Genomic DNA, 20,964 nt, shown 5'->3' with positions numbered 1-20,964 from the left:
TAACAACAAATTAAATCTTCTTGTGAAGTGTTACTGAAAAATTATTCCTTGTTTTTTAGTGTTTTTCTGATGGAAGACAATATTGTGGTTGCTCGTATCAGCCAGCGGATAGAAAACATCACAGGACTCTCCAAGAAATCAGCTGAAAGCCTATTTGTATGGTCACAGTAAGAAAGAAATCACCTGTTGATCCGCAGACAGCATCTCTCTTTTAAGGATAACTCTGTCCTAATTTAACAAAGCTTTGCAAAGCATGTCTTAAATCTAGCCTGGTCACAATCTCTTGCTAAATATTATTTGGTTTAGTTTGATTTTTGTAGTTTTTGCCAAAGAGTATAATAGGTTTGAGAACTGAGATTATATTTTTATTTATTTAATAAATAATTAAATATTTATTTGATATTAACCTCAATTATCAAACTTCAGTGAACAACAAGGTTTCTTCACCGGATTAACACCTGTTTACCTTGTGAAATATTAAGTGTTGTTTTACATTCATTTTTCATTTCAATTGAGGTTCAATAATTTTTCAGGTTCAGAATTATGGGATTGGAGGCAGATATGAACCACATTATGATGAATTGGTAAGATAAAGCCACCACAGTATTTGCTTTCCCTTATGAGTTAAATTATCATGTGGTTATCGTTACTTAAAGGGTTAGTTCACCCAAATAGCAAACTTATGTCATTAATAACTTACCCTCATGTTGTTCCAAACACGTGAAACCTCAGTTCATCTTCAGAACACAGTTTAAGATATTTTAGATTTAGTCCGAGAGCTCTCAGTCCCTCCATTGAAGCTGTGTGAACGGTATACTGTCCATGTCCAGAAAGGTAAGATAAACATCATCAAAGTAGTCCATGTGACATCAGAGGGTCAGTTATAATTTTTTTGAAGCATCGAAATACATTTTGGTCCAAAAATAGCAAAAACTATGACTTTTTTCGGCATTGTCTTCTCTTCCGTGTCAGTTGTGAGAGTTCAAAACAAAGCAGTTTGTGATATCCGGTTCGCGAACGAATCATTCGATGTAACCGGATCTTTTTGAACCAGTTCACCCAAATCGAACTGAATCATTTTAAACGGTTCACGTCTCCAATACTCATTAATCCACAAATGACTTAAGCTGTTAACTTTTTAATGTAGCTGACACTCCCTCTGAGTTAAAACAAACCAATATCCCGGAGTAATTCATGTACTCAAACAGTACACTGACTGAACTGCTGTGAAGAGAGAACTGAAGATGAACACCGAGCCGAGCCAGATAATTACTCGTTCACCGAGTCAAGAACCGTTTGCATTGGTTTTCGGATCACCAGTACTTCTTTCGGACAGTTCGATTCAATAAACTGGTTGAAGAAAACGGTTCACGGGTCCTTTTGCGCTCAACGTAATGTCGTCATTGGCGATGTTTGCCCTTGATTCAAGCCTTCGGTTTACCCCGCGCTCATAACACTAGAACAGAATTAGTTCAGAATCAATCACCAAAAGAATCAGTTCGGTTCAGACGCTCTGTGTGTCAGTCTGTTCACGGTGAATCACACATGCGCAGTATCTTCAGCTCCTAGGTTCTCGAATCGGACGCGTCTGAGAGAAACGGTTCTTGACTCGAGAACAAGTTGTTCATGTTCTGGCTCGGCTCAGTGTTCATCTTCAGTTCTCTCGTCACAGCAGTTCGGTCAGTGTACTGTCTGAGTAAATGAATTACTCCGGGATACTGTTTAAAACGATTCCAGTTAGATTTGGTGAACTGGTTCAAAAAGATCCGGTTACATTGATTGATTCATTCCTGAACCAGATATCACAAACTGCTTTGTTTTGAGCTCTCTCACAACAGACACGGAAGAGAAGACCATGCTGAATAAAGTCGTATTTTTTGCTATTTTTGGACCAAAATGTATTTTCGATGCTTCAACAAATTCTAACTGCCCCTCTGATGTCACATAGACTACTTTGATGATGTTTATCTTACCTTTCTGGACATGGACAGTATACAGTACACACAGCTTCAGTGGGGGGACTGAGAGCTCTCGGACTAAATCTAAAATATCTTAAACTGTGTTCCAAAGATAAACGTAGGTCTTGCGGGTCTGGAACAACATGAGGGTTATTAATGACATAATTTTGCTATTTGGGTGAACTAACCCTTTAAAGAGACTTTCCAATTGCACCAAAACACCTTTAATGTTTTGACTGTGCCTGTATGCAATTTATGTTGTTGATGAAAAATGTATAAGTAATTATACGACTTTCACATTTCCTTAACCCAGAGAGAACCCATGGCTCTCTTTTAGGCTTTACAACTGAATAGGTTAATTGTATTTCATAGAGATTGATAACATATTAAACCAATCATATCATTAAAAGATCATTTAATGTTTAATCTCACAGGGTTATGAGAATGGAAGGATTGCTACGTTCTTAATTTATGTAAGTTTAGCCCTCTAAATTCCGTTGTAAATATTATAAGTTACTTTAAAAGGTCATTACCTGTATTGTACAATGCTTTTGAGCTATAAATGATATGCTCTTGCTGTAGATGAGTGATGTGGAGATAGGGGGCGCCACTGTGTTCCCTGATGTTGGCGTTGTATTGAAACCAAAAAAGGTAAGTCATCAAATAAATAAAAAAGTGACGTGACATACAGCCAAGTATGGGAGTAGGAATTCGTGCTCTGCTTTTAACCCATCCAAAGTGCACAAACACAGCAGTGAACAGACACCCAGAGCAGTGGGCAACCATTTATGCTGCAGCGCCCAGGGAGCAGTTGGGGTACAGTGCCTTGCTCAAGGGCACCTCAGTCGTGGTATTGAGAGTGGAGAGAGCACTGTACATGCACTCCCCCCACCTACGATTCCTACCTGCCCGAGACTCGAACTCACAACCATTTAATTGCGACTCTCTAACCATTGGGCCACGACTTCCCCCAAATCACTGATCTATCAGCATGGCCGTAGCCAGCTATGAGGTCACCAGTAAATTTTTCATGTTTGAAAATAAAATTGGTTCTCTGATTGACTAATTTGCAATTTTTCAATAATTTTTTTAATTTGATTTATTAAGCTATAGGTTTTTGTTTATTTTAATAGCAATATCTGGCAACATTGCATCACCGGCATTAGTCTTTTAATCAGAAAAAGGAGCGGCTGTTTACACTAAGTGTAAATATCACAGCATTTTTTGTGATATGCTATTTACACTAAGTGCAAATATCTATAGATTATATGAATACTATGTTAAAATAGCAAGATTTTCTGCTATTTATACTACTATACTGCAAATAGTGGCAATTATCTGCATCTCAGTATTGTAGTATATTATAATACAGTATGCAATAATAATTTTAATGAGACTAATTTAATGGATGCCACCTTTTTTGGATAATCAAGCCCTCCCTACAACTACCCTTAACTTTTTGCTTATTTACAAAATTTTTCTTGAAAATAAATGCTTTTCTGATGTGATTTGAAATTTGAAAAGGGAGAAAAAATTTCGCCAAAAGGTGGATTCGAACCCATGTGGATCCCATCAAAATATGTAAGACACACACTTAACCAAAAGGGTTACAACATCTAAATTTCTGTCTCTTTTCAAGTGTTAGTGTATATAATTAGTTGTATTTATTTTTGCATTTACATTTACATTTATTCATTTATTAGATGCTTTTATCCAAAGCGAATTACAAATGAGGACAGTGGAAGCAAACAAAAACAACAAAAATAGCAATGATATATAAGTGCTATAAGAAGTAAATAGGGGTTATTATAGCACAATTCTATAGAAACCCCCTGGACCTCACTAATTTTCAACGCCTGGCTACGGTCATGCCTATAAGATATATATATGATTTAAGAAATATTAATGTATCCGCTCTCTACTGCTTAAGGGTTCCGCCGTGTTTTGGTTCAACCTCCGCAAGAATGGAAATGTGGATTTAAATACAAAACATGCTGGATGCCCTGTGTTAAGGGGTAACAAGTGGGGTAGGTTTTTTAAATATATTGTAACCATCTTGGATTTCTGCTTCACTGTGTATCTTCTATAATGGATAATAAATCTATGTTAAACTGTCTGCATTTTATAAATATATTGGGTTTTTTTCAGTGGCTAATAAATGGATCCATGTGTTTGGACAAGAGTTCAGGAGACCCTGTTCTTTGTCATACTTGGAGTGAAAGACACAGACCATGGAGAAATCATATGAAGTGTATCTGTACTATAGAAGTATGTGTTATTTTTATTATGTACCATGTAAGTTTTGTATATAGGATCTGTAACACAGATAGATACTACTGTATTCATTTAACAGTGATTTACTAATCTCTAGGTGCCAGTAATATTTATAATAATTGCAATGTACAATAAAAAGCACAGTAAATTCAATAGATTAAAATCTTAGTTAGTGGGTCCTCCATCACCCGTCTCCAGATGATACAAAATGCAGCAGCACATCTTTTAACAGGCACACGTACACTCTAAAAACTGCTGGGTTGAAAACAACCCAATTTGGGTTATTTTGACAACCCAGCGCTGGGTCAAAAAGGGACGAACCCAGCGCTGGGTTGTTTTAACCCAACCAGTTGGGTTATCATATTTAACCCAGCCTGCTGGGTTGCCTTTTTTATGGTTTAAAATGACTATATTGCAGGGTTTAAAAAAACAGAGCGGCTGTTTTTTTATCACTGTATTTCAGAAGGAAAACTACTGTATTTAGAAAATGTTCGATATCATTTCGCATGTGCTTGATAAGGCAGCGTTTGTGAGCTCAGTACCGCTCTGCAGCCGTTACCGGAGAAACCTACCTCTCCCGCTTAGCGCCTCCTGCTGGCAGAAAATATACTCGCAGAGGGCTGCCATGTGGGGAAACAATGCATTTCTACGTTAAAATTAACCCAAATTGGGCTAGGCATTAAACCTACAAATGTTATTCATTGTAAATATCACTTTTACACACAAATAATAATTACCAAAAGGAAAATATTTATTAAAAACAAGAGAAAAGTCAAAAAGTAACATGTTAGAAGAAATGCAGAAAAGGATGGCATTAACAGCTACAGAGTTCATAAAGCATTGAACATTTGATGAATATAACTTAAGATCAAATTGGACTTTGTTCATTTGTATATATTGTATAAAAATATACGAAAACACATACAATAAATTTACAATTAGTTAGGTTTTTTTCCAACTATTATGGCATGATAGTACACAAATAAATCACATTAACTATGATATTATAACATTTAACAGACGCATGTGTGCGTGTGTGTGAAAGAATGTGAGCAGGTGTATGAATGACAGAGTGTAAACTCTTCTACTAAACAACACAGAAAAAGCATTTAACTTTTTTTTTTTTAACAAATTATACACTTACAGTTTGTTTCATAGTCCATGAATACAGATCATAAGTCACGGTCAATTTTCATGATCTCTTTAGCATAACTGATGTAATCATGAAGAAACCCCATCAGCACAGCATGTGACATCTTCTACATCATCCAGGGCAGCGTCCTCCTTTAAAACCACCGCTGCATCAGTTTAGGGGAAAGAAGATTCTCCTCTCTGACCAGCATTCATCCCAGTCACCGCCTGTTCTTCATCAGTGGCCTAAGAGAAACACATTTGAAAAAATTAAACATTTAATTAAACTATCCATTTTCAGGTAGAGGTGTATTCACATCCGTAAGAATAGATAAATAATCGGTTTTAAAGTTTCAACACTTTGTGCGGTTGTTTAATGTCTCAGTCCACCACAGCGCTCCAGAATGCTATAATGGCAGCACTAGTGTGAGGACATGCGATATTGTTTGAATAAATATTGCTTTCAGAAAGCTTCTTTACTGAAACATTAAAACAGACATGACATTCACATGCCTCACAATATTCATGTACATGGAGGGCTGCTCTTCAAACCGTTAGTTCAACAAATAATTAAAATGTTCATAATTTACTCTCCTCATGTTTTTCCAGACTCATACAAAATCTGCTAATTTTTTGGAAAACGTATGAATATATTTAATATTCTCTTTTTGTGTCCTCCATTGCTGGTCTGGGAGACCAGTATTTTATTTTGAACATACATGTTTGCTATCATATAATTTAAGATGTATTCATATATAAATATCAGAATTTACTTCTACAATAACTCTATATTTATGAAGCTTGAAAATACTGATTATCTAAACTATAAATGGATTAACAAATATTATGAGAAAACTAAAAATATATTAATTTATGTTGTAAAGACAGACAAAAGTCTTATAGGTTTGGAATGACTTGAGGGCAAGTAAATTATTTTTTTGTGTGAACTTTACCTCTAAGAGCGAAGACCAAGAATAATGACTCTCCAAATCAGACAACTCCAAAGTTGGTTTGAGTTCTGCAATAAAAAACACAGACATCAATGGTCTTAATGAAATGAGCACGTAATCACACTGTTGTTGCATCAAAATGTGAAGTAAACTGGCAGGAGACGACAGAAAAATGTATCTTCTAAAAATAACTTACATAAAATCTCAAAGGAATGATGCTCTCCCATGTCTCTTGCTTTTAACATCTACAAAAACAAAAAACAAACATTATTTTACTCTTAGTAAAAAAACAACAACTGATAACATGAAATATGAAGTTTACTTGCCTTAAACGATCTTTCCCTCTCTTCAGAAGAAGCTGAGAAAACCTCCTCCTCACACAAGCAGACTTGTGTGTCCTTAACTCCAGTTAGTTTGAGTTCTGCAAAGAAGGGGCATCAATGGTTTCAATAAAATATTAACATATACATACATATATAAAATCACATTGTTTTTGCATCAAAATGTGAAGTTAACAGGCAGGACACAACAGAAACATTAATTTTCTAAAAAAAAAAAAAAAGTAATAATAATTTAACTTACATCAGTCTCAAAAGAATGAAGTTATCTTGTCTCTGGATTGCAACATCTAAAAAAACAACAACATTATTTTAGTCTTAGTAAAAATAAAGATAACTTGATGTTATTCTGAAGTTTACTCTCCTTAAACCGTCTGTCCCTCTCTTCAGAAGAACACCTCCTCCTCATCCTCACACAGGTCTGTGATTCCTCACACAAACAGCTTCTGTGTCTTTAACTCTCAGCGCGAGGACAATGAAGATACAAGCTTGACAAGTCTGAAATATTACATGTAAAACATACTTTTAACAGTTACCACTTCAACAGCCTCAAAATAATTATGCTAGTCTTTACTACACAATGCCGTTTCCTTTAGGAGACAAACATACATTCAGTTTAACCGCGACAAATTCACATGAGCGTAACCGTGACCATAACCGTCTGTTAACGCCTCAAAAAGTACAGATAATGTTAAATCTTATGTAAATATGACAAAATACATTCACAGACGTTATATTAAAAGTACATCCTCCGTTCAATAACGTTACATGAGGCAGTTAAGACCTCCGTGTCCGAGGCGAAAACCGCGTCCGTTTTTTTATATATATATAACGTTAAGCTCCTTGGTTTCCGCCTTTCATAAAACCTTCCGCCTTTCATACAACCGGGTAAACAATAAAAGATAACTTTACATTTTGAATATTTAACGTTACTTACCATAGTCTTTCACTCGCTTCTCGCTTCTATCACGCTGAGAAAATGGCGGCTGCTCGCACTGGAGACGTACGATTTTGACGTGACGTGCGTGCTCTCCTTCACGTCCGCGTCCTCAACCCACCCCGCTGGGTTAAAAAAAAGAGTTATTTTCAACCCAAACTTGGGTTAAAACATCCCAAAGTCCTATCCAACGGCCTCAACCCAGCGTTTTTTAGAGTGTAAACATGAGCACATTTCCCCTATTTTAGCTTCATTACACTGGCTGCCTATTCAATTTAGGATCCATTTTAAAATTCTGTTATTTGCTTTTAAATCACTAAATGGTGTTGCTATACCGCCATACCGCTCTGAGCTTTTACACTCTTATAAACCCGTCCGCTCTCTCAGATCAGATGATCAGCTGCTCCTGACTGTGCCTAAAACTAAGCGTAAGCTCAGAGGGGACCGTGCCTTTGCTGTGTCTGCCCCTAAACTGTGGAATGATCTGCCTTTGCATGTTAAGCAGGCCTCTTCTTTATCTGTTTTTAAAACCCTTCTTAAAACCCATCTTTTCTCTTTGGCTTTTGACACCTAGTTAGATGTCGACTTTATTTAATTGATTCAATTTGTTACTTTGAATGCTTTTATTCTGTGGTTTAAATGGTACATATGTTTATTTTATTTATTTTATTTCTATGTATTTTATTTTTTTTTTCTGTACATAACTTTGGTCAACTGTGGTTGTTGTAAAGTGCTTAACGAATAAAGTTGGTATGGTAAAATAAAGTTTCAGCAAGGTATCAATGTATAATCACAATACCTGTTCGGATCAATTCTAGCATTCAGTAAGGAGTTATTCATGTAAATGAGACACTGTGTTCTCTGTCGTTGTATATAAAGCTGAATTTTTTTTTTTTTACACTTATAATGTGTAAGACATCCATGTAATGCATATAAATGGTCTGTATTTAAGCTCAAAGAATCTGATAATGGCTAGAAAGGAACTGACATATGTGCTGGATAATTGGACTGTCTTTGAGCATTAATTCTTCTCATCAACAGGTTATAAAGTATAATTCAGTTCAATGTCAGTAAATTACATTAATAATTAATAATTTAATGTAATAGTGTCATCCACTAAGTAATATATTTATGCTGTTGCCATGACAAGTTCATTGGATGTAGAGATTCATTTGTTTGACTTCCATCACAAGTGTAGATTGTTTAAAGATCAAATTGCACAGCTTTTTGAGAAGAAAAAATACTTTCTCGTGAGCTTGAACAAGTGCATTGATGCTGACAAAAATGATGTGGAGATGAAGAGGTGAAAGCAAGATTCATGTTGTTGTTTTTTTGTTTTTGTTTTTTTAATGAAAAAGCATTCAATTTAATTAAAATTTTTTCCGGTGTCTTTTCAGTAGATAATAAATGGATACTTGGGAATATTTCAACAAATTTAAAGTCAGGCAATTAGCTTATTTCTTATTCATTTTGACGAATGTTTTAATTTGTCACACTTCTGACATGACTATCAGATATTTGAATATATAACAAGATCCAAGGTCCCAAACAAATACTAAAGACCATTATGGTGACTTCAAAACAACTACAGTAGTAAACAGTAACAACAACATTTCTCAACCACTTTTTACAATATCGTATGAATATTGCACCAACATGCGCTAAAAAGTGCAAAGAATATACAAATAAACGGTTTATGGATAAAAGGTTGCCAGTTGTATTACTAATTACTGTATATACTTTGATAAAAATATTTTTTAAAGATATGTGTGTGTGTGTGTGTGTGTTTGTGTGTGTGTGTGTGTGTGTGTATGTCAACCTGAAAAACAAGGCTGTCAGCATGCTTCATTGCCTTCATGCATGCACATGACTTATACATAATCCACCCACAGAAGGACCCACTTCAGTTTTTATACAGTAACTGGACTAACTTTTGGGAATTGTGCATAATCACATCTAATACAAACAGTGACATCCTCTAATCATTAAGCTTGAGCTCAGTAACACACATAAAATATAATGATGTAATCATTCATTTTACTTTTAATTTCTGCATTGATAACAAATCAGACTTCCATGTAATGAAGCGTGATTGTTGACACGGCATCCTGCAGCAACACAACAAAAATGACACCAATGCCAGTAATGTTTGAACAGTGCAACATTAGAACAGCCCACGATAGTACAGTTTATAATATATGATAGGATTTATCTCAGTTTCTATCATTATTCACACACTTTGCGATCTCTAATTGTGCAACATGAAATTCCATTGTTAGCAAAGTAATTCATTACATAAAAGAAACAATAGTATATTGGGATATGTCATGACTGTCATGTTTTGTTTTGAGGACTTTTTTGTTGATTTTGTGTTTCATCTTTGATTAGCTACTTTTTTTTGGTTGTCTTAGTTACTATCATGCCCTGTTTGTTTACATAGTTACTCATTTGTTAACTGATTAGCAAATGTGTTTTTTTAAATTGTAGTTTGTTCTTGTCTGTGTTGTGTTGATTTGCTGTGATTGTTGTTAGATTGCCGAGACTTTGTCCTCCAGCGCTCCTGTGTGTTTTTTTTTTATTTGATAGTACAAGATTAGATCCTGCCTCTATACTTCCTTGTTCGCACAACCAGCTTGTCGACACGTGAGAGCTCGCCCATTTAAAGTTTCGCTTTTGGTTTTTATCAAATAGTATACCAATAAACTATTAAATTGACAAAGATACATGTGATGAAAAGGTAAATGGCCATATATAAATGGTCTATATTTAAGCTCAATTTCACTTCAAGATACACATACTGAAGTTGTGTTTCGCAATAATGGTTGTGAGGGAACTGACATTTGTTGTCTGTTTTTGGACTGTCTGTACTGCTGGGCATGAATTCTTCTCATCAACAGGTTACTAATTATATTTCAATTCATTGTCAACTCTATTTGTTTTAAAAATTTTATTTTATTATTATTAATTTATTGTTATAGTGTTTTGTCCTGTAATGTATAGACTGTTGCCATGACAAGTTAATTATATGTAATTTGTGAGACTTTTCACCAAAATAATTGAACAAATAGTAAAACAGTTCTGCCGTATTTGATGCACTCATAAAAAAACATTATACTTATGTAGAGTTTAACATTTTTAATTAAAATTATTTTGCTTCTTACTTAATAACCCTTTTTCATTATGCCTCTAATGAAAAAAATTTATACATATCAAAGGCTTTTTGACATTTAAATGCAGATTGTTTAACACTGTAGATCAAATTGCACAGCTTGTTGAGAAGAAAAAAGACCTACTGATGAGCTTCAGTCAGTATATTGATGCTGAAGAAAAGAATGTAGAGGCGATGAAGAGGTGAAAACACTCCCCTTTACAGTACTATTAAAGTCAAAAAATGTAATATATATATATATATATATATATATATATATATATATATATATATATATATATATATATATATATATATATATATATATATATATATATATATATATATATATATATATATATATATATATATATATATATATATATATATATATATATATATATATATATATATATATATATATATATATATAGTAGAGACCAAAAGTTTGGACACACCTTCTCATTCAAAGAGTTTTCATGACTATGAAAATTGTAGATTCACACTGAAGGCAGCAAAACTATGAAGTAACCCATGTGGAATTATATACATAACAAAAAAGTGTGAAACAACTGAAAATATGTCACATTCTAGGTTCTGCAAAGTAGCCACCTTTTGCTTTGATTACTGCTTTGCACACTCTTGGCATTCTCTTGATGAGCTTCAAGAGGTAGTCACCTGAAATGGTCTTCCAACAGTCTTGAAGGAGTTCCCCGAGAGATACTTAGCACTTGTTGAACCTTCTGCCTTCTGTCTGCGGTCCAGCTGACCTCTAAACCATCTGGATTGGGTTCAGGTCCGGTGACTGTGGAGGCCAGGTCATCTGGAGCAGCACCCCATCACTCTCCTTCTTGGTCAAATATCCATTGATGCCTTCAGTGTGACTCTATAAATTTTCATAGTCATGAAAATAAAGAAAAACTCTTTGAATGAGAAGGTGTATCCAAACTTTTGGTCTGTACTGTGTGTGTGTATATATATATATATATATATATATATATATATATATATATATATATATATATATATATATATTTATTTATTTTTTATTTATTTTTTTAAATATATATATATATATATATATATATATATATATATAATTATTTTTAAACAAACTTTTGATGAACTCCTGTCTTCAATCCAGTGTTTATCTGGATCTTCTTCTTTCATACTCCAACTCTGTGGACCCTGAGGAAATCACAAGAGACCCTGTGGCAGCTTACAAACTCCTCAGACAACTGAGAAATGAATTAATACATATCATAAAACACATTCAACCAAGTTTTCATCAATGCAACGAGTATCAGGATGAGTTGGAGCTCCTAGAGATCCCACAGCTGAAGGACTTGGATGGTGCTGCTTCAGGGCTGATCAGACTGCAAGAGATCTACAAACTCTATCCAGAAGACATAATGAAAGGTGAACTGTCTACAGTTGTGTACCAATGCAGTTTCACTGAAAGAATTTCATTTTTTTTCTTTGATCTGTTTTGATTTCACAGAAATGTTGTTAAGTGCAGACGAAGCTTTCCATGTGGGGTTGGTTGCTTATAACGAAGACAAATTCCAGCATGCATTTCTCTGGTTTTGGTACAGTCTGGACAAGTTAACAGAATATTCAACCACTACTGAGAAAGAGTTGTTACTTTATGTTATTTCCTCAGCATATCATTTCGGCAGCCTACCTGTGGCAATCTACTTCAACAAACAGCTTTTAAATCTCGGTGAGGCCATGGTGACCTTGAGTTAATATTAACAATATTAATACTAAATTTGCATATTTAATGGCAGATATAAAAATCTGTGATTCATAAACATTTGCCTCAGATCCAACTGATTATGAAATCAGAGATCAGCTGAACAGACTCCTTCGCTTCCAGAGAAAATCGAACCCTGACATATTCACACTGAACAAAGAGTCAAGAAGCTATGAGAAATTGTGCAGAGGAGAGCTTGACAAGAGGGCAAGTGCGATGTCTCAAATTGAAATCATTATTTGACATGAAATGTTAAACCGTTGATGTAATTCTTTGTGTATTGATTGGAAGTTGATTGTATTTGATCAAATCAGACCTCCAAGAGGCAGAGGGCGCTGTCCTGTAGGTACAGCACAGGTGGAGGAAACCCCAGACTGATGTATCCACCAGTGAAAGAGGAAGTGGAATGGGACGAGCCTCCAATCATCAGATATCATGACATTATTTCAGACAGAGAGATAGAGATCCTGAAGAACATCTCTAGACCTCTGGTGAATGTCTAACACACATACACATACAAAAATAACACTCAAAGATTTCATTGTTGTTGTTATTTTGAGAATATTGTGTTGATGATGTTTTTATTAGGCTATACTATTCATTGGGCAAAAGTTTGTGGACATCCTTAATTACGGTGAAGACAAGCTCACTTACATTCTAGACTGGTGGTTTTCACATTTTTGATATGATGCTCCCTGAAATATAGCTATTTATTGTCTGTATGTATATATATATATATATATATATATATATATATATATATATATATATATATATATATATATATATATATGTATATGTATAGGCCTTTCTCTACTTTTGGTAGAGTTTGAAAATATTAACAGAATACTCTAATACCAGCTGTCACATTCTTTCAGTTATCATTTCAGAAGCCCACGTGTGATGGCAATTGTCATAATTACAAATGTAAATATCCATTGTAGAGAATTGTGTGCTCCCCACAAAAGGGATGGCCCTTTTTTCCTCCATTTGAGGTCCATATATAAATTATTTACTGCTTTTTGTGTGGTAGAGCTTGGCTGGCGTATACAAAGTCCAGACTTGAACTCCGCGGGGAGCACCTTTGAGATAAATTGGAACGGAGCCCTCAATGCCTGCCCAATATCATCCAAAATGTGTTCCTGCCACTCTGATGCTCTTGTCTGAATAGGAACAAAACTCTCCACAGCCATGTTCTAGAGGAAGACATACCCACAAAAGTGGAAACTGCTGCTAATGCTAACGATTTTGAAATTGATGCGGCATTTGTCCATACAGTATAATTCATCATTTTGTATTTGACAGTTCTATTTGTGACCTAGCTTTCTAGATCGGAGGTTTATCAAGATGGATGGGATACAGCCTCACAAGACCATGTTTCTCAAAGGTTTAGTACATTTTTAATACATTAAAGGGATACCAAAATGAAAAATGACATAATCTTACAAGATGTTAAGTAAATAATTTTTCTCTTTTATTATAAAATAATTTTGGTCACATCCTTATTATGCAAAGAAAAATGATCACTCTATTTTCAGGGTTTTTCTACAAGATGACCCTGTGGCTACTCGTGTCAGTCAGAGGATTGCAGACGCTACTGGACTCTCCATGGAAACAGCTGAATCACTGCTTGTAAGTCACATTATGAGAAATGTTTTCTTTACTGCCAGCCGTGTCTTGCAGAAAACTTGGACATACTTTGCACACTACCTAAATAAACAAGCAAATAAAGGCAGAATTCATTTGCTAATATCTGTTGCCAAAGAGTGACACACTTGGAGGTCTGATATTTATTATAAAATCAAATACACCAGATTTATCACAAGTGCATTAAACGTGTATTTTTCTTGTGACATATTGGAGTATTAACAGTTATTTTTTTTTAATTGGAAATTTTCATTTCAATAGTGATGCATGAGAGATGCAATCTTTTTTTTTCAGGTTCAAAATTATGGGATTGGTGGCAGATTTGAACCACATTATGATGCACTGGTAAATTCCCTATAATACAATTCCATCATAACAGAAATGTGTAGATTAACACAGAATTTGTCAGATTCATTTTTTATGGGTTTTAGGATGATGGGTTTCAATTTAATAAGTAATAATTGACTAAATTATGTAATGATTCATTATGAAAATAAATCACAATGTCAGTTAGACCTTGGAGGACAGAGCAGGTATGTTTATGTCCTTTTAAAATTAATTTATACTAATAAAAAAATTAATTGCCATCTTGTACGATACTCAGAGAGCAACCGATTTTTCTTGCAGGCTTTAAGAGTACAAATCTAACATCTGTATTCTTTTTCAATGAGAGATGTTTTACATGTTAATCAATCAAATAATGCAAACTAATTTAAGAATGTTTGAGCTCACAGGAGACAGGAGTGAATGACAGGATTGCTACATTCCTAATTTATGTAAGTTTAACAGCTTACGTGCAGCAGTCAGAAAAACTATTTAACTCATGTGTTTCTATACGTATTCCTATTCATTTTACCTGTGTGTAAATATCATGTACTCTTGTTGTAGATGAGTGATGTGGAGATAGGGGGGGCCACCGTCTTCCCTGACATCGGAGTTGCAACGCGGCCAAAAAAGGTAAACCCTCAAGTATATAAGGATAATTATTTAGATGATAAAACTGAGTATAATCATTATAGTATCCTGTCTCTGTTTTTGCAGGGATCAGCTGTGTTTTGGTACAACCTCCACAAGAATGGTGAGCTGGATTTGAATACACGCCATGCTGGATGCCCTGTGTTAGTGGGTAACAAATGGGGTAGGTTTTTTTGTTTGTTTGTTTTAATAAATCATATATATATATATATATATATATATATATGATATATATGTATGTGTGTGTGTGTGTGTGTGTGTGTGTGTATATATATATATATATATGTATATGTGTGTATATATATATATATATATATATAGATATAGATATAGATATAGATATAGATATAGATATAGATATAGATATATAGATATAGATATAGATATAGATATAGATATATTTATTCAGTGGTCTCCTTGCACCAAACATTCAAACTCTTTGTGAACAGGTTTTCTTAGCAGTTGTTGTGTTCAAGAAAAAGGCAACTGCAAGTTGAGTATTAAAGTTGAATGTAAAAATCATTGATTTTTTATTTTCTTTTTTTTCAGTGGCTAACAAATGGATCCATGAGTTTGGACAGGAATTCAAGAGGCCCTGTTCTTTGTCAGAATGGGAGTGAAAGACTCTACATGATATTTGCATCTATATTATGTAAATATACAGTACCACAGACAAATCATGTGAATGTTTTACTCTATATGTTATGTTTATTATGTATCATAAAAGTTGATCTGTCGTATATATTTATCATATATTTGTCAAAGCCCTTCAGATGAGCTAATGTCTATGGATCTCTGATCACAAATAGATCATGGATCTCTAGCCCATATGACATCTCCGCCTTAACCATAGCTCAATAACTCGAACATACATTGTAGCTAGATATGTGCTTTTGTGTCTGCCATACAAGTTCATTACAAGTAGGGTTAGGTGTAGTTTTGAAATGCTTTACAATTAATATTTACAGTACGTTTTCATCACATCTTGCATGCAAAACAAATATAAAATCAAAATTGAGTTACTCTGATTTTCTGTTTGTAACTCTTGTTGTATATGAAGTTTGGGCATTGATGGCAAATTAGTTTTAGGGCTGTGATTTTATTTCATAGATTTTATTTGATACATTTTCCCTTGTGAAAAGTGGCCTGTTAACAGTGCAACTCTACCTGAACTTTCAGTTCATGAGTCTTAAGAGACATGAATATTGAGTCATTTTCCAGGTTCAACATTATGGGATTATACACTTTATTGCATTTGCTGTATAATTTGTTTCAGTAAATTATTATTATAAAGTAGCACAATTAATAATTGTAATAATAAATAAATTAGCATAAAATAAAGTTACATAAAAATATTTCATCAAGGATTTTTACATTACAGTATTCTACAGTACGTTATACTCAGTTGAAATAAAATGACTTCACAGGACCTATAACATATTAAAGTCATATGAATTATTATTTTAGCTTATGCTGTGTACAAGATCTGCAGGGTGTGTGTATAAATATAGTTAAGTCATGAAACACACACTCAAATTGCTATACGGCTCAAGCTGATTGGCCTCTGTTGATTCTGTAGCAAATAAGCTGACTTTCTCAACATTTAAACAGTCAAACCTAGAAAATTTGCAATCATCCAGATCCAAATGTATTTACTCCCAACAAAATGTAAAATATGTAAGGAAAACCATCTTTATTTAACAATGTGTTATCAGACACACTTTACATTTCTAGACACAATTAAAATGTTTTACATGAAGTTCTTTTTAAATAATTCATACACGTTGTCTTGTCTCTTTTAGTTAATAATCTCAAATTATAAAGTGCTTTGTTATCAACCTGCCAGTAAGGATCCATAAACTTACAACAAAAAAGTGATAATAATGGCTTGCTTAGTTGGGGTCACTTCATCTACAGCGATATCATTGACTTGATTGCAAATTAAAACAGACACTATTTCAACTGAACAGAGATTACATAACTGAATTCAATGATGAACTGCCTTTAACTATCATTTTGCATTATTGAGACACTGTTTTCCAAATGAATGTTGTTCAGTGCTTTGGCGCAATGTATTTTGTTTAAAGCACTATATAAATAAAGGTGATTGATTGATAGAATAAAACCAGTAATAGTACTAAAACTCCTAATGCATGGCCTCAGGAAATATTTTTCTGTCTTCTTGGTTGTCGTGGCTTTTGTCTTGTGGTCCACTTCTAATCCTCTCTTGTAATCCCATGACTCTGTTGAGAGGCCACTCTGCACTGCTTTTGACTGGCCAGTTTAAAGTTTGTGTGAACTGAAGGGCGGGGTTGACTGGTGACAGGCAGGAGACCTCTGATAGGTTAGTTCCTGAAGGAGGAGGGAATAGGGGAAACTGTCTTTGGATTGGATGTGTCTGGGGAAAGGGGAGGGGTTTGGGGAAGCTGTAGGGCATTAGAAGGGGATGACAAATTGAGTGCACAGCTGTCCACAGACAACAAGCACACATACACACACACACAAACACACATGCAAACAGAGAAAAATAACATCAATGTTAAAAACTGAATAAAATGTTTAATGCTATTCACTCAAATCTGTTATGACAAATGTCATTGTTCAAAGCTCATTAGTGACACTCTTACCTCTGTCAATAGATGGGTTGTAGAAGGAAAGCTGAGAGGGAAAGACAGAGAAAGGGACAGATGTTGTATTCTGAAAAAAAATTAAGAAAAAAAAATAAAGTTATAATATACTCATTTGCAGCTACGCAATAAAACATCTAAAACACTCTAACGCACCTGTGGGCAGGTTGGAAGACTGGGATAATTCACTAAGATTAGTTTGTTGAAGTTAAACTTGTAGGTAAAACGTTTTCCTTTGGTCTTGTGCAAAATTCGCTTATTATAATAATACCTGGAAAAAAAACAGATGTCAAATTAATAATAATAAGAAAATAATAATAATATAAAAAAAACTATGCATTTTTGTATGTGTGTTTCTATAGGCCTACACTGGCTTTGAATAAAATCCTTATGACATTACAGGATCTGTAGGCTATAAATATATATATATATATATGTATATATATATATATATATATATATATATATATATATATATATATATATATATATATATATATATATATATATATATATATATAGACACACACACATACAGTCTTGAAATCCATTCTATAACATTTATTAATCATTAAGCTGAATTTGTAACTATAGATATCATATGAACAATTACTGTAGGTGTATCTTTGTGGCACATATATAATTATTTTACATATAACAGCTTTTCTATGTTTTTTTTCTCTCTCTATAAATGTGAAGAGAAGTGTGTCATGTAAACTTAAAATACTAAAATATATTATTCTTTAAATATTATATCTCAATATTATAGCTTAATTTTGAATATGAATCTCAGTGCATGTACCTTAAAGCTCTGCTGAGTTTGTCGTAATTCATGTGCGGCTTGCCCTTCCTCTCTCCCCACAGTTTAGCCAATCTCTCTGGGTCTTTGATCACAAACTCTCCCCATTCGCTGCCCCACGTGATCGCTCCGCCTTCGCCACGCCCCAACAGCTCTAACAGGAAGTGCCATAACTGCACCTGCCGCGAGCCTGGAGACCACGCTGGTTTATACGCCCAATCAGGGAACAGCACTGCTGAGGGAAAGAACAACCCGGACTTAAAGCACTGCTTATAAAGATAGAAACAGTAATAAGAAACAATTCAGTCAAAAATTCTGACGAGAATGAGTCACAAAGCTCGAAATAGAACTTTATATTTTTCCCCGCACTTAGCATTTAGTCAACCAAAATAAAAAAATCAGAACTGTATTCTGTACTGTTCACAAATAACGGTAATGAGATCAAAGTAAGCTGTATTTTGGCAAACATCATTTCAAAAGGGCAGTAGATAAAGAAACATTATGTTAATATACATTTACGGTCATGTTTGTAACGGATGAATATGTTATGTGCGACAAACTTCTTTATTCAGTTAACCGGGTTGTGCCGCTTGCTTCTGGTTCAAGCTTTTTGCTTTTGCTTCATTATATAATGAAAGCAGTTTAGTCCTTCAAAGTAGATACCGATTATCATAACCAATGTCCATCACATAGTCTATGCAGACTGATATCTAAAAGTTTTATTTTATTTTATTCTTTACACTAACATTTAGACTAGATATATAAATGGAATAAAACGTCAACAATAAAAACAAAAATAGGAATATAAATAAATTATTTATTATGGATGTTAGCACGTTCTCCTAGGCTACATTTGTTTTGTGCTCAAACCCAGACGTGTCCTTTAATACATAAAAGGCTGTCTTTTAACCTGTTAACTGTCACCCTATCCCATATACGGGACGCCTACGTTGACTATACTATACTACAATCAAATCTAATCTAATCTTGACAAACTATATATCGTTGGAAAGATCTAAGACTCCCAAATATATATTTTACCAATATTTTTTGTTAAAAATTATGTAGGAAAAGGAATAGATTAATTTATGACAAGAGTGCACCCTCAGAAATCTACATTACAAAAGGAGTGACCTTTGTTTAAAAAAAAAGACTTCCTCATTGCCTTTTTCTCTATCACAATTTTAGAAATCATCAGAAGTTATATATCACTTAAAAACATAAAATCTCAAAATTCATCCTTTAAAACCCATTTTAAAATCAGACATTGCATTACCATGTAAATGGCACATCAAAATCATGTTACAAAATGTTTTGAGTCATGAATTATAAAATTTAGGTTTGTATCAATGCACATTCAAGTCTATCTTCAAAAACGTGAGTGACAGTTTTAATACTTCTAGCTTAGGCGCATTTTCTCAGCATGTGTAAAATGATGGAGCAAGTCAAAGCCTATTCATAAGATGGCTATAAACTTATAAACAAGTAATGGAATTAAACAATAACAAACTATGTTTCACAATTTGGACCAGCTCCAGCTGTGCTCTCTCTCTCTCTCTCTCTCACACACACACACAGCACACATTCACTTACTTCTGCTCCAGTAAGTTGAGGAAAAGGGACCCAGAGAGGAATTACAATTACACTCCATCTGTAAGATATTAATATCTTCATCATCTTCTTCATAATCAGCATCCTCTTTATTCCATGAGCTCAATTAAATCATTGTGTAAGAATAAGAAATAATTTGATTGTTTAGAATCCAGTTAATTCCAGTAGAGTTTCAGTTCTTGTCACAGCGGGGTTGGATGCAGAAAAATACTGCAGAAAGTTCTATTATAGATCTATGAGTTTCTTATCAATGTCATTCGATCTATTGTTTTATAAGCCTATGCTTCCGATAATGTCAGACTTTTTAAAGATTTAATAATAATAATAATGATGATGATTTTCAGAATGAGCTTTTGTTATCCATCAAATGGGTAAAAACTTTTGTAGCATTCACTTCTATGACTTCTGTTTCCCCATAAAAAATAAATAAATAAATAAATCAAATTCTTTAAAAAAAAAATAAAATAAATGTAGACATTGAAGTTTCTTTCTTTAAAACATACACTACTATATTTTCAAACAAAACAAAAAGCATGACATAAAATCACTAAATAAGCACTGATATAAAAAAATAAATAAAGAGGAAAATCTGTTAAAAATACTAAACTTTAAATTTGATTAAATCAACATATCAGTAATTAATGTTTACAACCAACAAATACTTACTAAAACTCAAACCCAATGCAGCCTATATGGGAATGACATGTCTAATGAATAATTTGTAAGATCACCTGTAAAAACCTTTTTAAAGAGAGCTGTTACCTGTTCAGTGGAGATGCTCTTTTCAGGGAGGAAATGATCAGAAGAAAGACA

General features: G+C 33.8%; 3 protein-coding genes across 3 annotated transcripts; 2 read left to right on the top strand and 1 right to left on the bottom strand.

The window, feature by feature from the left end:
- Positions 1–59: 59 nt before the first annotated feature.
- Positions 60–4,470, top strand: LOC113070364 (prolyl 4-hydroxylase subunit alpha-1-like; the record flags this gene model as incomplete). The annotated part of the gene is made up of 6 exons (XM_026243643.1): positions 60–156; positions 534–584; positions 2,393–2,431; positions 2,541–2,609; positions 3,889–3,985; positions 4,107–4,470. Coding segments are annotated over 6 exons (424 nt in total), but the record flags the coding sequence as incomplete, so codon positions are not given.
- A 5,690-nt stretch (positions 4,471–10,160) lies between these two features.
- Positions 10,161–17,083, top strand: LOC113070366 (prolyl 4-hydroxylase subunit alpha-1-like). The gene is made up of 13 exons (XM_026243645.1): positions 10,161–10,485; positions 10,843–10,939; positions 11,881–12,155; positions 12,238–12,459; positions 12,563–12,699; positions 12,807–12,983; positions 13,815–13,879; positions 14,031–14,124; positions 14,434–14,484; positions 14,874–14,915; positions 15,028–15,096; positions 15,181–15,277; positions 15,664–17,083. Exons 1-13 carry the CDS (start codon positions 10,407–10,409, stop codon positions 15,732–15,734), a joined length of 1,476 nt encoding a protein of 491 aa, XP_026099430.1. The 5' UTR covers positions 10,161–10,406; the 3' UTR covers positions 15,735–17,083.
- Positions 17,084–17,167: 84 nt separating this feature from the next.
- Positions 17,168–18,775, bottom strand: LOC113070365 (ETS translocation variant 3-like; the record flags this gene model as incomplete). Its single annotated transcript, XM_026243644.1, has 4 exons — positions 17,168–17,580; positions 17,742–17,811; positions 17,898–18,012; positions 18,544–18,775. Coding segments are annotated over 4 exons (737 nt in total), but the record flags the coding sequence as incomplete, so codon positions are not given.
- Between the last annotated feature and the right edge of the window lie 2,189 nt (positions 18,776–20,964).

This window comes from Carassius auratus, unplaced genomic scaffold (assembly GCF_003368295.1).
Source record: "Carassius auratus strain Wakin unplaced genomic scaffold, ASM336829v1 scaf_tig00003772, whole genome shotgun sequence".
Classification (NCBI taxonomy): domain Eukaryota; kingdom Metazoa; phylum Chordata; class Actinopteri; order Cypriniformes; family Cyprinidae; genus Carassius; species Carassius auratus.
Note: the sequence above shows the minus strand (reverse complement) of the source record. Positions and strands in the feature narration are given on the sequence as shown.

Bases quoted from the DNA above. Each gene is read 5' to 3' on its own strand.
- LOC113070366 (XM_026243645.1), top strand. From the start codon at position 10,407: ATGGTTGTGAGGGAACTGACATTTGTTGTCTGTTTTTGGACTGTCTGT. The intron at 10,486-10,842 runs GTTACTAATTAT...TTAACACTGTAG, and splicing joins TGAATTCTTCTCATCAACAG to ATCAAATTGCACAGCTTGTT. The intron at 14,916-15,027 runs GTAAGTTTAACA...CTCTTGTTGTAG, and splicing joins TTGCTACATTCCTAATTTAT to ATGAGTGATGTGGAGATAGG.